Source organism: Phyllostomus discolor, chromosome 7, assembly GCF_004126475.2.
Source record: "Phyllostomus discolor isolate MPI-MPIP mPhyDis1 chromosome 7, mPhyDis1.pri.v3, whole genome shotgun sequence".
In the NCBI taxonomy this organism is placed as follows: Eukaryota; Metazoa; Chordata; class Mammalia; order Chiroptera; family Phyllostomidae; genus Phyllostomus; species Phyllostomus discolor.
Genome location: NC_040909.2, coordinates 36,788,921 through 36,805,326, shown reverse-complemented (window position 1 = coordinate 36,805,326; position 16,406 = coordinate 36,788,921). Strand labels below are relative to the sequence as shown.

Genomic DNA, 16,406 nt, shown 5'->3' with positions numbered 1-16,406 from the left:
CCTTGCTCCACCTAAGCCTGAAACAATGACAGGGTGGTGTAGCTCTGTGCTGAAAAGGGCGGCTTCCCTGGGTGATCAGGCCTAAGGAAGAATATGTAAAATCCTGTGAAACCTGCTTTGTTTAGAATGCTCTCAGTTGAATGATAAGGGTCCAAGGAAGAAGTAAGTTTGTTCTTTAAAGTTTTACAGCTCTTTGACCTTGACTCAAAATAGGCCCTCAGACTTCCTTGTTATCTATTGTTTGATCCTTACTTCCTATCAATGAGTAATGAGCTTTTACCTGAATTCTTATTCAAACGAAACCAATAAAAAGCCTCTCTGAAGGGTGGCCAAGGCGCTCCCCACGTGAAGAGTGGCCCTTCTGTTCCTATTCCCCCACAGGACCTGGTTGTCTCTGTGTATGTTTTTAGCATGTTTTGACGAGCATCTGCAGCTGAGATGGATACTGCTGGCTGGTATCCACCACACCTCACCTTGGCTGGGTCTGTTTCCCCATGGGGAGGCTTTGCCTGTGATCTGGCACCCGCAGGCAGGTGAGTTGTACAAGTCTCACTCCCAGCCGACTGTTTTCTGGAGCAGCCCCTGTGGCTGGAGGAGGAAAGTGACCCAGGTCCCTTTTAGGACTCTGGGTCTTTGGGGTGTGATGCAAATCAAGTGAGGGAAGGAGAAAAGTCCCCTGGATCCCTGCAGGATGAATTTATTCAAAAAGGAAATAATGGAAAAATATTCAATGTGCAAGAGTCTTGTGAAGAAAATGAAGGAAAACCACAAAATGTGCCAAACGCTGAGGAAGGCCGCCCTTTGGAAGATGTACCACAGGAGGCAGAAGGAAACCCTCAACCTTCCCAAGAAGGTGTGAGCCAGGAAGCAGAAGGAAACCTCAGACACGGGCTGACTCAACCTGTCCAGGGATTTAAAGAGGACAGTCCCAGAGTCCCATCGGGTACCTGGACCCTGAAGAAATGCTAAGGGGAGCTGAGGAGTTGGAAAGGCTCAGGGAAGCAAGTAGAAGAGCAAGAAACAAGTTTGTGATGATGCACTGGAAGCAAAGACATTCATGCAGACGTCCTTACCCTGTGCGCTTGGGGCGGGGATTTTTTTTTTTTTAATCTGACAGTAAAATCTGTTCCCTGCTTTCTTTCCATTAGCATTTTCTGATGTATGTTTTACTTTGAGTCATCTGGTGGAATTTTGGTTTTGGTAGTTTCCTCGTTACAAGGATCTTACTGGACTGTATCTTGACCCGTTCCCCTGTCTATTCAGTTGGGAAGTTTCACACAAATGCGCGGAAATATGTTAATTCCATATTGTCAAGTAAAACATAACAAGTTACAGAGCAGCACATTTAGTATCAGCTCACATGTATAGGATAAAAATCCCAAATTGGGTGTGTGTGTGTGTGTGTGTGTGTGTATAAATACCTATGTACATGCATACATCAAAAACTTAACTGTGCGTGTTTCTGTGTAGTGTGGATTTTCTTTTTTAATGAACAGGTGTCATAGACAGAATGAAAATTTTTTTAGTAAGTAAGAGAATCAAACAATTTGCAACCAGCTTATAAGGGCAGTGGGGGCACCTACACTCTTAATGAAATAATTGTTAAAATATTAAATCACCTCAAATCCTCTGGATCTCTTAGCCAGAGGAGTACAACTGGCAATTATTACAAAAAAAAGGAAAAGTCTCACTCACCCTACTCAGGCCAGAGTACACACTGACCCCAAGGAGTCCCTCCTCCAAAGAGAATAAACACACCCCTTGGAGGCCCCTCGGGGCACAAAGGCTGCAGGTCGGAGCAAGGGTGGGGGCTGACCCCAGGAGGCATGCTACCAATGGGTGCTGGCTTGAGGCACAAGCCTACCCTTATTTTCTAGGCCAGGGTTTTATCTCTTCCCAGCACCAGCCTCCTTGGGGAACAGAGAACCGGAGCAAGCCCAGGGGCTTCCCTGTTCTCCCCAGCAGGGGCAACATCTGAAAGGATGCCTAATAGCCATGTGGGGCCTGCCCACAGTGGACACTCCGAGGGTTCCTTCTCACCAGGTCCTCTGCTCCTGTAGAACAGCCTGTCTTCTGCCCCGGAACAGTGAGGGGTGATGTAATCCGTGACAGGAACAGGGTGACCACTGGGCAGGAGGGAGACAGTCAGCACTAGGCATCAGTCCCAAAGCTGGCCCTGGATGAAGGCAGCACCAGGCCCAGTGCTCTATGGCCCTGCTCTTCAGGACTCGCTATAACCTGGCTACATGCCACAAGTCCCACTCCACGTCCCAGTTCCTCCCATATCACTCAGTTCGGAGCACGGGCCCAGGGGCCAGCGGGCTAGGTCCTGACCCCTTCCCCAACCCTTGCTGAGCCACAGCTTTCCCATCTGTGAAACGGGAGCGATCACAGAGTCCATTGCATAGGTGGCAGAAGGGGTAGTGAGGTTGACCTGCGTTCGGGACAGAGCACAGTACTTGGCTCCTCAGAGGCGCTCAGTAGAAGGTAATAGTGACTTCTCTTGTGGTTTTAACACCTACCACCCACGTGTGAGACACTCGCCCTGCCTGCCCCTGTGTTTACCTCACTCTAGAAATAGAATGCCTGTGGGACCACGCTGGACAAAACCAGATTTTGAAGAGGTTTTAAACACCACTTGGTTCAAGTTTCTTGGTTGACCAGCAGAGAGGCCAGAACAGGTTAGAAGTAGCACAAGGTTCCTGGTGGCTCAGGGAGCTGGCTCTCATGGCTGAAACTCTTGCTGCACAACCACAGGATGGCACCCAACACTCTGTCTTTGTCACCTTATTTCTCTTCATTGTCTTCATTGTAGAGGACAGAGTGTGGCAGACATTTCTAATTACCCATGAATATCTATTTTCTTCTCCTTCCTAACAGATCCTCTAGGTTTTAACTGAATACATGGCCACCCCACTAGAGATAATATTCCCAGACTCCCTTGCAACAAGTGTCAGACTCACATAATCAAGTTCTGGACAGTGAGTAGTGACTGGAGGTAATATGTGTAGTCCCACTGTGACCTTCCTCTCCCCCCTTTGCAGTCTCTGAGTCCCTGGCGTGGTGACAGGCAGCCTTCTTGGTGCACATGCAAGACATCCTAATGGATGACAGAGAAAAACCCTGGGTGACCCCTTGGTGGAGGGCACCCATTTCCTTGACTGCCTACCATCTTAAATTGTTTCAGGAGAAAAAAAAAATCAATCCCACAAACACCTTTTAAAGTCATTGTTATTTCAACTTCTGTTAAAGTGGCTGAACCAATATCCTTAACAGAACTGGACACTAACCGGAAAAGACACTGGTCCTCTTCCTGGGGCCCCTCCTAGGACATGATGAACACCCACGTGCCCATTCCTGATGAATCGCGCTGGGCGGGGAGCTCTGATCACTGACCCAGCTGAATATCACACTCATATAGGTTATAAATGAGACGTGGTTGTAATAACCTTTGTTTTTTCTAGTTTTATTTTTTCTTTTACCTTAATTCCTGCATCTATGACGATGGCTAGGCCACAGGTGACGGGAAACAGTAGCTAATGCTACGGGGCTCATCAATCAACATTCTCCCATAACCAGCTGTAGTATCGGGAAGGGCAGCTCTAGGATCCGTTAATTCAGCAACTCAGTGGCGTCATCGGGAAGCCAGGGCCTTTCCCTCTCTGGGCGCTCTGCCCTCCTGTCTGTCCTATGCCTAGGATGGCTGCCCTCAAGGGTCATAAGACTGTGGCCACACTCATGGGCCTCACACTCGCGCCTGGCAAGCCGCGCATTTCTACCGGAAGCAACAAGTCTTTCCAGAAACTCTCCAGCAGACCTCCCTGATCTCTAGTGGCCAGAGCTGTGTCACAGGCCCATGCCCAGACCAATCACCGGCACTGGGAACAGGCCACAACGCTGGGCGCAACCAATGGGGACGCGCCCCCTGGTGGAGGCCCCTACAGGGAGGGAGGAAGTGGAGACCTGACCAGAATCGGAGTTCTGTTAGGAACCAGGGAGCAACGGGGGTGCCGGCAACAATGCACACGTGCTGAAGACCTGACAACACACATAGTTATCCTAAAAAATTATTCTCAAACCCAGCCATCTGACGACAGTGACAGTACCTTTCCGATCTTGTGATCAGCGCTCATACAGTCAGAACCGCATGGTTAGGAACCAACGCGGCTGGTGTGCTCAGGCGGAGTTCAGCAGTGACCAACGGCAGAGCAGCATCCGCCAGCCTACCCGCGGAGCGCGTCCTACCGGCGGAGCGCGTCCTACCGGCGGAGCACGTCCCGCCGACGAGACCTTTGGCCCCTAGTTTACATGTGTCTGAATGCGCAGCAAGAATTGTGTACCAACTGCTTCTCTCCAAAAAGGATTTGAAGCAGATAATCTGTAGATTTAGATTTTTTAAAATCTTTGAAACATTAACGTTTTTTTCCCTTCATTTGTGAACTGCATGTTCCCACCACTCTCTCCTCTGAGTTTTCTTTCCAGCTCACGGTGGACGACCATTTCTCGGCACCACAGCAGACTGAAATAACTAATTCACCAAGCCTGGATTTTCACTTTCATGTACTCCTCAGTGACTTTTCCCCGACATTTCGGGAGAAGTCTGTTCCATCCAACTTCTCTGCTTTGTTCTCTCTTTGCTTTTAGAAGTAGCTACGTCTAAAACCGGCGTTCTTATTTTAGAATGTCGAGAACAACGCAAGCATCCCAACAGCAGAAATGAAAAACGTGCAGCAGGCAGGATTTACTCACCACAAAGCCACTTAAAAAATATGTCTGGTTCTTTTTTCTTTGGCCAGCAAACTGTATCAAAATGTCAAGAAAAGCATACGAGGATCACACAGGGAGGGATGTAAAGCTACAAATATGAGTGGTGTACAATGAAGGCTCACACAGGAAAAGCCACATTTTTAAAGGCAAAAGCAAAGCAATTCCAAGGGCCTGAAAATCACAGCTGGGCAATATGAATAGGGCACACCTGAAGTACAGGTTGTCAAGGCCACTCACACCTTCTGAAAGCTGCATTTTCTATGTTAACAATACCACATAGAAATGGGATTTTGCTCTGGAGGGATACAAGAACGGGGACACTCATGCAGGCCACAGATCAAGGCATCTCGCCTCATCTTTTTTGGGCTGGGAGCACACTCACCTACAAAAAAGAGCTTGACAAAAGCCTGTGCTCACTGCCAGCCCATTCCATGACTTGATGGTGACAAAGCATGGGGCGCCAGGCTGTCCATGGGTAGTAACCGCTGCTGGTGGCTGCGGGCAGGAACGCCATGCCCTTAAAATATCTTCTGTGAAACTGCTGGCTGGTTTGGTAGGAGGCTGGCAGCAGGACTATAGGTACAGAATGAGCCCTCCTGCCCAAGGAGGCAGATGGTCCAAGTGTGGGCGGCCACTGGTGGGGGGTGCTGTGGGGTTCTGACCTCTAGGAGACCTCCACATGCTGAGAACCTGGGATTCTCTGATTCAGATACCAAAACAAGCTTGTAAAACTTTTTTGTTTCACCTTTGCACTTATGAAAAGACAGAACAAAGTCAGAGCTAAGAGTAGTGTGATATAAGAATCATAAACATTTAGCTTGGGAAGGAATCTTAATTGTTATCTGGCTCTAGCTCCCTTACAATAAAGTAGGGAGTAACACTGTAATAAGCTCCAGAACTTTGATTCAGCTTAAGTTAAAGCTGTAATGAAACACAAGTGCTCCAGATAAGTAGTTCTTATCATCACAGTGTTGAAGAACTGAAAGCTTTTCCTCTAAGATAGGATACCCCCTCTCACCACTTTTATTTAACTAGCCAGAGCAATTAGGCAAGATAAAGAAATAAAAGGCATCCAAATCAGAACAGAAGAAGTAAAAGGGTCTCTATTTTCAGATGACATGTGTTTTATATATATATATAGAGATAGATAGATAGATAGATAGATAGCTTTAAAGACTCCACCAAAAAACTATTAGAATAAACAAATTCAGTAAAGTTGAAAGATACAAAATCAATACACAAAAATCAGTTGCATTTCTATACACATTTCTAACAAACAGAAAGAGAAAAATAATCCCACTTATAACAGCATTAAAAAGAATAAAATAGCCCTGGCTGGTGTGGTTCAATGGATTGAGCACCAGTCTGTGAACTAAAAGGTCGCAGGTTCAACTCCCAGTCAGGACATGTGCCTGGGTTGTGGGTTGGGTCCCCAGTAGGGGGCACACGAGATGCAGCCACACATTGATGTTTCCCTCTTTTTCTCCCTTAGTTCCTCTCTGTCTAAAAATAAAATTAAAAAAAGAATAAAATATCTAGGAATAAAGTTAGCTATAGTTGAAAGATCTATACACTAAAAGCTATATGACATTGATGAAAGAAATCAAAGAAGACACAAATAAGTGGGAGGATACTCTGTGCTTATGGTTTGGAAAAATTAACACAGATTAAATGTCCATACTACCCAGAGCAATCTACAGAATCTATCAAAATTCCAATGGCATTTTTCATAGTAATAGAAAAAAACAATCCTAAAATTTGTATGGAACCACAAGAGACCCTGTATAGCCAAAGCACTCTTGAGAAAGAAGCATCATGGGTCCTGATTTCAAATTATATTACAAAGAGATTTCAAAACACAACATGGCATTGGCATAAAAACAGACACACAGATCAATGGAGCAGAATAGAGAATCCTGGGAAAAAAAAACATGCATATGTGGTCAATTAACTTATGACAAAGAAGCCAGAAATATATTACGAATAAAGGACAGTCTCCTCAATAAATGGTATTGAGAAAACCAGATAGCCACATGCAAAAGAATGAAACTAGACCTCTGTCTTATACCATACATAAAAATAAACTGAAAATGAATTAAAGACTTGAATGTAAAACCTAAAACCTTGAAACTCCCATAAGAAAACACAGGGAATAAGCTCTTTGACATTGGTCTTGGCCATGATTTTTTGGATTTGACACCAAAGCAAAAATAAACAACTGGGACTACATCAAACTAAAAAGCTTCTGCACAGCAAAAGAAATAATCAACAAAATTAAAAGACAACCTATGCAATGGGAGAAAACATTTATCAGATAAGGGGCTGATATTCAAAGTATATAAAGAACTTAAACTGCTCAATAGCAAAAGAAAAAAAAGACCCAAATACTGATTAAAAATGGGCAGAAGAACTAAAAAGATTTCAAATTTTTTCAAAGAAGACATAAAAATGGCCAACAGATACATGAAAAGATCCTCAGCATCAGTAATCAATAGACAAATGCAAATCAAAACCACAATGAGAGCCCTGGCCAGGTGGCTCAGCTGATTGGAGCATTGTCCCATGCACCAAAAGGTTGTGGGTTTGATCCCCAGTCAGGGCACATACCTAGGTTGCGGGTTTGATTCCCAGTTGGGGAGCATATGGGAGGTGCCCGATTGGTGTTTCTCTTTCTCCCTTTCCTCTCTCTTTAAAATCAACAAAAACATATCTTCAGGTGAGTGTTAAAAAAATTAAAATCAGAATGAGAAATTACCTCATACCTGTTAGAATGGCTGTCATAAAAAACAACAACAACAAAATCCAAGAGATAACAAGTGTGGGTGAAGGTAGGGAGAAAAGGGAACACTTGTGGAACTCTGGGTGGGAATGTGAATTGGTGCAGCCACTATGGTAAACAGTATGCAGGTTCCTAAAAAATTAAAAATAGAAATACCATATAGTCCAGCAATGCCATTTCTGGGTACACATCCGAAGAGAACAAAATCACTATCTTGAAGTAGTATCTGCACCCCATGCTCACTGTAGCATTATTTGCAGCAATAATCACACCCCTTTTTCCTCACTCCCATCCTTGACACCATTGTCTTGAAACCCAATTGGGCTTTTTAGAGGAAAATAACCTATTGTGCAAAGCCACTGAAATTTGGGGATTTATTTGCTATACTAGTTTAACATTAGTACAAACTAATAATTGTCCATATGTAGCCTTTTGATAAAGATTAAATGTAAAAATATATTCAAAATGCCTGAATCATAATAGCTCAATAATGGTTAATTCCTTTCCACTCATGGGTGTCCTCCTCACGTGAAAATACACCAATAACATCATTTGGTTGCTTTGGGGTCACAGTTTTCCAGCACAAATTTAAATGGAGATTGAAGCCAACCCTTTAAGCTTATTATCAGGCAACATTTTGAGGACAGCTCTGATCATTTACATCTTCGTTTTTTATTTTTTATTTTAAACAACTTTACTGAGGTATAATGTACATACTATAAAATTCAACTTCAAATGTATAATGGTTTTTCAGTAGATACACAGAGTTGAGAAGCCATCACCACAAGGCAGTGTTAGAACATACTCGTCACCCCCGTAGATCCCTCGTGACCTTTCACAGGTCATCCCCGTTCTTAATCCCTATTCCAACTAGTTACTAATTTACTTAATGTCTCTTTTTCCCCACCATTTTTAAAATTTATTGATCTTAGAGAAAAAGAGAGAGGAAGAAATGAAGAGAGGGAGAAACCACACACACACACACACACACACACACACAGAGAAAGAGAGAGAAACATTGATTTGTTTTTCCACTTACTAATACATTCATTGGTTGCTTCTTGTATGTCACCTGACCAGGGATCAAACCTGTAACTTTGGCATATGGGAATGATGCTCTAACCAATGCAGCCACCCAGCCAGGGCTTGTGATTGCTTATATCTTTAAAATCACTGTGATCTGGACTATGATACTTACATTGAAACCTAGCTTCAAACTGAGATAGGTAGAGATCCTGAAACAAAGACAGACACCTCACTCTGGGGTAGCTCTTTCCAGTTTTCCAGAGTGAGGCATCCTTACCTAATAAATTACTAGGGGCTAAAAAAAAACAGTCAAATAGTACTTAGGGGAAGAGGCTGTTGACACATGTGATTTTGAGAATGCAAAGCACTGGGGCGGTCATGATCCTTGTTTACACACCAGTTTCCACACAGCCAAGCTAAATGAGCAAATACTTATTCTGTATTAGCACTGTAAAATTGAATTTCCAATTGCGTTTCTGAGGATGTCTACTAAACAGGGTATAGAGCTATCATGCAATAGTTAGAGGTTGTTTTAATAGTCATTTTCTAAGGTCTGTTGTGTTACTAGTTGGGCACTATGTGTTGTCAACTATTGCATTATTGGTTGGGCATTACAGAACATCACCATGGTAGGCATGGTTGTCGTAGACTGTCCAGTAACAGAGTTGTGAGTTCTGTTGGTTGTGCAACATTGGATCTACCCACCAACCTGTGACAACTGACCACAGACTGCCACGTCACTGACCCAGTCAGGATGGGGACATGAGCTTCCTCTTCTTTTTCTAAAAAGTATTTTAAAATTGATTTTAGGGAGAGGAAGGAGAAAGAGAGAGCAGGAGAAAGAGAAACACAGATTTATTGCTCTAGTTTTTTATGCACTCATTGGTTGATTCTTGTATGTGCCCTGACCTGGGATTGAACCTGCAACCTTGGCATATCAAGATAACACTGAGTTACTCGGCCAGGGCTTCCTCTTCTTAAGTTAGGAACGTACTTGAAAGTCTTATTTTGTAAGAAAAAGAAATCATTCTAACAGATTAATTTGAAAACATAATACAAAATCTTGTTTTTCCCAGAAGAATGTCTTTTTTCCCATTGAGGTATAATTGACATACAGCATTATATTAATTCCAGATGCACAACATAATGATCTGATATTTGTATATATTTCAAAATGATCACCACAGTAAGTCTGGTTAACATCTGTCACCGTACAGTTATACAATTTGTTTTTCTTGTGATGAGAACTGTTAACATCTATTCTCTTAGTGGCTTTCAAATATGTACAATATTTGTACATATATTATTAACAACAGTCACCACGTTGTACATTACATCCCCATGACTTAATTATTTCATAACTGGAAGTTTGTACCTTTTGACCCTCTTCACCCATGTCACCCACCCCCACCTCTGGCTGCCACTGATCTGTTCTCTGTATCTATAAATTTAGTTTTGTTTATTCATTTGTTTAGATTCCACATATGGGTGAGTCAATACGACTGTTTTCTATAATCTTCCTGGCAGGCAACATCAGAATTCCAGCCCTTTAGCAGTTGGTTTCCCATAATGTCTCAGGATGATCCTCAAACCCTGTCCATAGTCTGCAAGGCCCCACCGTCAGTCCAGTCTCACCTCACGCTCCCGCCTATACCCCCACTCCTCAGCCATCCTGGCCATCTCTTGGACCCAGAACAGAGCCTTGCTCCCTGGGGACTTGGGGCCTGTGTCCATGCATGTCCTCTGACAACCCGTTTAGGGGGTGGGTGGGTGGGGCAGGCGCCTGGGTGCCTGTCCACAAGGGGCACCAATTCCCACAAGAGAGACCCTGATGTGAAGAAAACTGTGCTTCTCTGAGTCTGCTTGAAACAGGAAGGGGGGGAGTTGGAGGGGTGCAGAGCAAGAGCTGGCTGGAGCCAGGACACAAGGCCATAGCAGCCTTCTTGGGAGGACTCTGGTGGCCCAGGCTGGTAGGTAGGTTTGATGCCAAGACTGACATGCTCAGGGAAGCAGGGTTTGGTAGTTTTAAAGCATGTCCACAAATTCTCTGTCATCACCCCCATCAAGAGGGGTTCTGGGTCTCTGAGCAGGCTTTAGGGCACCTTGATGAGTTCGATGGGACAGGAATGGTGCTGCAGGACCTCCAAGGCCAGTCAGAAATGTCCATGCAAATTCACCTGGCTTGTTCACTCTGGCCGTGGAGCCCTGCAGCTACCATGTTGGAGAAACCAGGTTGGAGGCCACCAGAGACAGGGAGGCCCAAGCACCCCTGACTGTCCGAGTCTTCCCAGCCCGGGCATCACACTCTGTGAGGGAACGTTCGGACAATTTCAGAGCAGCCCCTGTCTGGATAACTGAGATGTGAGCATGAAACACCAGCTGGGCCCACTCCACCTCCAGGCCATGAAGGTAACAATCACACGAAGGCTGTCTTAAGCCACCACGTTGGGGATGATTTGTTATGCATCAATAGCGAGTTCCATGATGCTAGGAACTTTGTCAGTCTTTCTCCTACTCTTGTATCCCCACTGCCTGGTGCAGAGCAGGTGCTCAATCAATATTTGTTGGATGAATGAATGAATGGATGGATGAATGACCTGAGGGGAGACTCGCTACAGCCACCAGCAATCCATCTTCTCTGCCTTTCCCCATCTGGCTTGCTACCTCTCCTTTGACCCTACTATCCCTTTCCCACCTTACTAACTCCTGATTAGCCCCGGATCTCAGCTCCAAGGTCACTTTCTCAGGGAAGCTGCCCTTGAACAACCCCATCTAGATCAACATCCTGTCTAACACTCTCAAGTCACCCTGTATTTCTCCTTCATGACATTTCCCAGGACTATCATTAACACAATGCAATAGCCGCACTGAAATTCCCAGCTGGCTGTCTCCTGCCATTTATCATAAGCCACCTGACAGCGGTGATGGTGTTGATCTGTTCATAAGTATGTCTCCAGTGCTAGACAAAGCCTGTCACTGAGGTGACTGGCCACGTCAGAACATTTGGGAAGACCAGCAATATACAGTTCAGCTGTTTTACTCACAACTATTCTCACACCAAATGTGTGCGTTTCTTTTTTCTCACACCAACCAATATTCCAACTCTCTGGACATCAGCTGGGTGTCCTACCATTCAGTTCAATTCTGACACTGGCTACCTCAAGTTGGCATCAGACCCAACAGGGTTAAGGGCTCAGTCCCAAAGATCACCCCCACGTCAGATGCCACTTCCAAGTATGGGGTCCACAGATTACCCACTTCTGTCAACTTGGCTACAAAGTCCGGGGGTGGGAAGGCAGTTTCCAACAACCCCCACCCCTTTCAGGTTCAATGATTTGCTAGAACAGCTCACAAAACTTTGGAAGAAGCTTTACTTACTATTGCTATAGATATATTACAAAGGATAGAACTCAGGAACTGATAAATGAAAGAAATGCATAGGGAATATAATAGGGCAAGGGCAGACCTCCCAGGCTGTCTTGGGACACACCACCCTCTTCACACCTCAATGTGTTCACAGACCTAGAACTCCCTAAACCCTGCTGTTTAGAGCTTTTTATAGAGGCTTCATCACGGAGGCATGATTAGCCAAATCACTGGTCATTGGCGCCTGAACTCAGTTTCCAGCCCCTCTGGCTTCCCGGAGGTCAGGAGATGGGGCCGAAAGTTCCAACCCTCTAATCATGCCTCCTCTTTCTGGCAACCAACCTTCATTCTAAAGCTGTTTGGGGGCTCCCAGCCATCAGTCATCTCATTAGCATGTAAATGACATGCTCAGCACTCTGGAGATTCCAAGGTTTTAGGAGCTGTGTGCCAGGAACCCCTGACAAAGACCTAATATTTGGTTTACATGATGTCAGGACAGCCAATTCCATGATGAGAAGGGGCCAATTCTCAGAATTCTCATTAATATTGAGCTACAATCAGTGTCTAACTACTAGCCTATTCTCTGCTGGCTTTCCAGAACTACCCACATCCTGGTCATCCTCAGCACACAGACCCCAGGGAACCCAAGAGGGTGAGTGTCTTCTTCAGGTTTACACAACAGTCAGGGTAAGAGCTAGAATCTGAAGCCAGCTCCTCTGACTTGCCAGTTGAAGACTATTTCCATTACAGTACACTGCCTCCTGGATGCTTTTGTGGTGGACAGACAGACAGGAGCAGAGCAAGGGTGACAGGCCAGGTACAGTAGGTCACCAGGATAGAGAGTCCTGGGTGCCCAGCAATGGGCAAAACTGGGAAAACAAGAACTTTGGCCCCAGGGTAACCTTTCTGCCTCTAGCACATTGCTGGTAATGTGGTTTAGACCCCCTGACCTTCCGTATCGTTGGTCATGCAGTTTGGATGCTTCCTGGCATGTCTCTAGTCAGGTGGGAGACCCCTTAGAGGAGGAGCAACGGGCAGGAGCATAATAGCCTCATATGACCCCTATTAAGCATTAAGCCCTAGCAATGACATCTCGAGTATAGACCTCAGCTGTGTTTCAGCTCCAGGCCCAGGAAAGCAGCAAAACCAGACACATTGATGCCAGGGCTGCCATCAGGACCAGCTGTATTGACTAACAACCCCCTGCCCTGTGCCAACCAATCAGTGGAGACCATGACCCCGAAAGGCCACATCTGGAAAGCTCATAAATATTCTATTGAGAGTCTCCCCTGGACCCCCCCCCCCCCCAATCCCTACCCTTAAAAACCCTTAGAATGGAGGAGCCAACGCACTCTCCCTCCCTCTCAGGAGTACAACCTGCCTTTCTTTGTCTCCCTCTTCTTCCTCTCAGGGGCGTTACCTTCACCCTTCTCTCTCCTAAGCTCCCTGGGCCCCTTCTTTTGTCTCTGTAACTTGTTTCCTGAGCCCATTTCTTCTATGGCTCATTACCTCTGTGACTTTCTAAATAAACCTTTGCTTATAGTTTGTGTCTTGGCTCTGTTTTCTTTCTTAGCCAGAACCCAAGTATTGAGGTTGCTGAACCGAGGTCTGTTCTGACTCCACGGCTCTGACACCTGGTATTGTGTTTGCCACCAATGTTTTCATGGATGTTAAATGCTCTGGAAGTATGATCCCTCCACCCAAACAACATATGAACTCTGCACTTTTCATACCAGAGCCTATGAACAAGGTGAAGCTTCTTTATTTAACATGTAGTATTCAGTGTCTGTGTATAACAAGAGTTCATGGCAATATTTTAGGTGCCTCCCTGACAAACGCTTAAGGGATGAGCCCCTGAGCAAACTTCTGATTCAGATAGTAATTTAATTCCTATTTACTGGACAGACCCTGGGTCAATTCTCTGCAGAGGGCACTCCTCCCACTTTCATATCTTTTCTGTTACGGGTCGTTCCCGGGGCCTTTGAAGGTTAAAGACATAAACTAAGACAAAGAACAGTCCAGGTGATTGCAATAGTTCAGTAAGGCAGCACCCCTGAACAACTCAGCTTTTGAAGACAATGTAATGACCTGGAAAAGAAAATGCGAAAATTTTAATGTGATTTAATGTAAAAAAGACACAAAAAGGATACAGAACCGTGTACTGCAAAACTCTAAAATTTTAAAAATGTATATCTGTATATGCTTGGAGAACCAGAATGGAAAGAAATACACATTTTAAAGTGATATGGCATTTCTCACCCTTCAGATCGTGGGAGGGGGGGAATAAGGTCACTCATCTCTAGCATATGAATCTCAATGGGGATGAATTCTTTCACACACTGCTGCTGAGAGGGTTGTAGGGGGAAGGGAAAATTCCCTTTTTTTCACTCATAGTTCTTCTGGCTGGCCTAATATTCAAACTGATGAGAGACAGGTTAACAGGAGAAAATAACCAAATTAATTATGTATGTACATACAGGGCCCTGTGAGAATAGGAGACCCCAGGACAAATCAGGCAGTTGAGGCTTATTTGCCATCTTGAACTAAGGAGAAGTGGGGGTGGGGGGCTGGTGGTGGCTTGGACTTCAAAGGGGAGGTGGGCAATTCACAGGTAGATGGGAAGGAGTAAACATGTGGTGAAGGAATTCTTGCTGGGTCACCCAAGGAGTTTGCTGGTTCCTCCCAGTCGGCCCCACTTGGATTGTTATGTGAAGGTGGAAGATGGTCCCTTCCTTCACACAGGTTTCTATCTCAATTCCTACAGGCAAGTAAGAAGGGAGTGAAAAGCACCTCTTAACTTTGTTGGATTTTGTTTTTAGTTGGAAATCATCTGCATGCTGGGGCAACACATTCTGGGGAGACTCATTCTGAACCCCTCCGATTTCTTAAAAGTAACCAATTTAAAATATCAAATACCCAAAAAGGTATATTTGGGGGTGGCAAACTGTCCCCCCCCCCTCCCCCAGGGTTAACAGGTATGGAATTCATGAAGAAGTGGTGGTCTTGTTAAAACAATAAACACACAAGAATTCACATTCTGGGTATGTTCAAATATATTCACTCATATGTACAAAACAGAGATATAAGTAATTGTAAGAATCTGGAAACAAGCCCTGGCTGTGTGGCTCAGTGGATTGAGCACCAACCTGAGAACCAAAGGGTCCCCTGGCCCCCAGTTCGATTCCCAGTCAAGGCACACACCTGGATTATGGGCCAAGTCCTCAGTAGGGGGCACACAAGAGGCAGCCACATATTGATGTTTTTCTCCCTCTCTTTTTCCCTCCCTTCCCCTCTCTAAAAATAAATACATAAAATCTTTTTTAAAAATTGGAAACAACTGATATGTTCACTCACAGGGAAATGGTGGAAAAATTAGAGTTTGTCCATACAATGGAATAGGATTCAGCCTTAAAAAAAGAAAGAGGTAGACTTAGGTGTGCATGTGGACAAACCTCTAGGAGATACTGTCAAGTTAAAAATATGCAAGGTCTGTCCATAAAGTATCCAGCCACAATTATGAAAAATACAGACATTTATTGAAGATACAAGAAACATTGTACACAGGACAATGACATCTCAGTCCCCTTCAAAGCAGGCATCTTGAGACCTCACACAGTTATCCCAATCGCCATTAGCTGTCCCATTGTATTTTCCTAAATCTCATTGATAGTCTGAAATCTTTTCCCTTTCACAGGTGATTTTAGTTTTGGGAAACACCAGAAGTCACAGGGCACCAAATCTGGGGTGTAGGGGGGCTGAGTCACCTGGGTGATACACTGTTTCTCAAACAAACTCTGCATAAGACATGATGCATGAGCAAGTGCATTGTTGTGATGAAGCTGCCAGTCACCAGCAGCCCAGAGCTGCGGCCTTCTGAATCATCCAAATAGTCTCTGTGGAGGAATATCCAAGCTTAATGCAAAATCTGATGCAGATTTGTTGCTCTGCTCGATCAATCATTTTGAATGCCACAGCCACACGGTACACATGCTCACTCAACAGCATCTACTACCCCCACTGACTAGTACAGTGAAGTCGTCATTGTTCACACATGCACATTTCAGTCCACTCGCCTTGGCTGCCAGGTTACATCGTGATGTCAAGCAAACTGTTCTTGTTACGTTAACAATGGCTGGACTTTTCCTGGACAGATCTCATATACTGTATGACTTTTACAATCAGAAAAAAAAGCAAGCTGTAAGACTCATTTAAATTATTTTTAAATGATGTAGTTAAGCAAGAAGTCACCAGGCAGGTCCATGATGAATTATAAAGAGATCAGACATTTTGAAAGAGTACCTCCTTTCAAAACTCAACCTAACATGGAATCCGATGTGTGAGAAAGATAAAAGCAGTTTCCTGGGAGGGGCCTCGTGCCCTACCCATCTGCAGGACCCAGGAACACCACCAGGAAATGCACTGTTACAGACAGATTGAAGCTGCAGGGGCCAGAGGCAGGAGCTCTAAG

General features: G+C 44.7%; 2 protein-coding genes across 2 annotated transcripts in view; one reads left to right on the top strand and one right to left on the bottom strand.

Annotated features, from left to right (window-relative positions):
* PXYLP1 (2-phosphoxylose phosphatase 1) overlaps window positions 1–16,406 on the bottom strand; it is a 71,116-nt gene that overhangs the window by 42,783 nt on the left and 11,927 nt on the right. The gene's annotated exons all lie outside the window — the stretch shown is intronic.
* On the top strand, window positions 439–3,290 carry LOC118501894 (transcription elongation factor A protein-like 8). The gene is given in 4 exon segments (XM_036031654.1): window positions 439–455; window positions 530–533; window positions 622–930; window positions 933–3,290. Coding segments are annotated over 4 exon segments (507 nt in total). The 3' UTR covers window positions 1,110–3,290.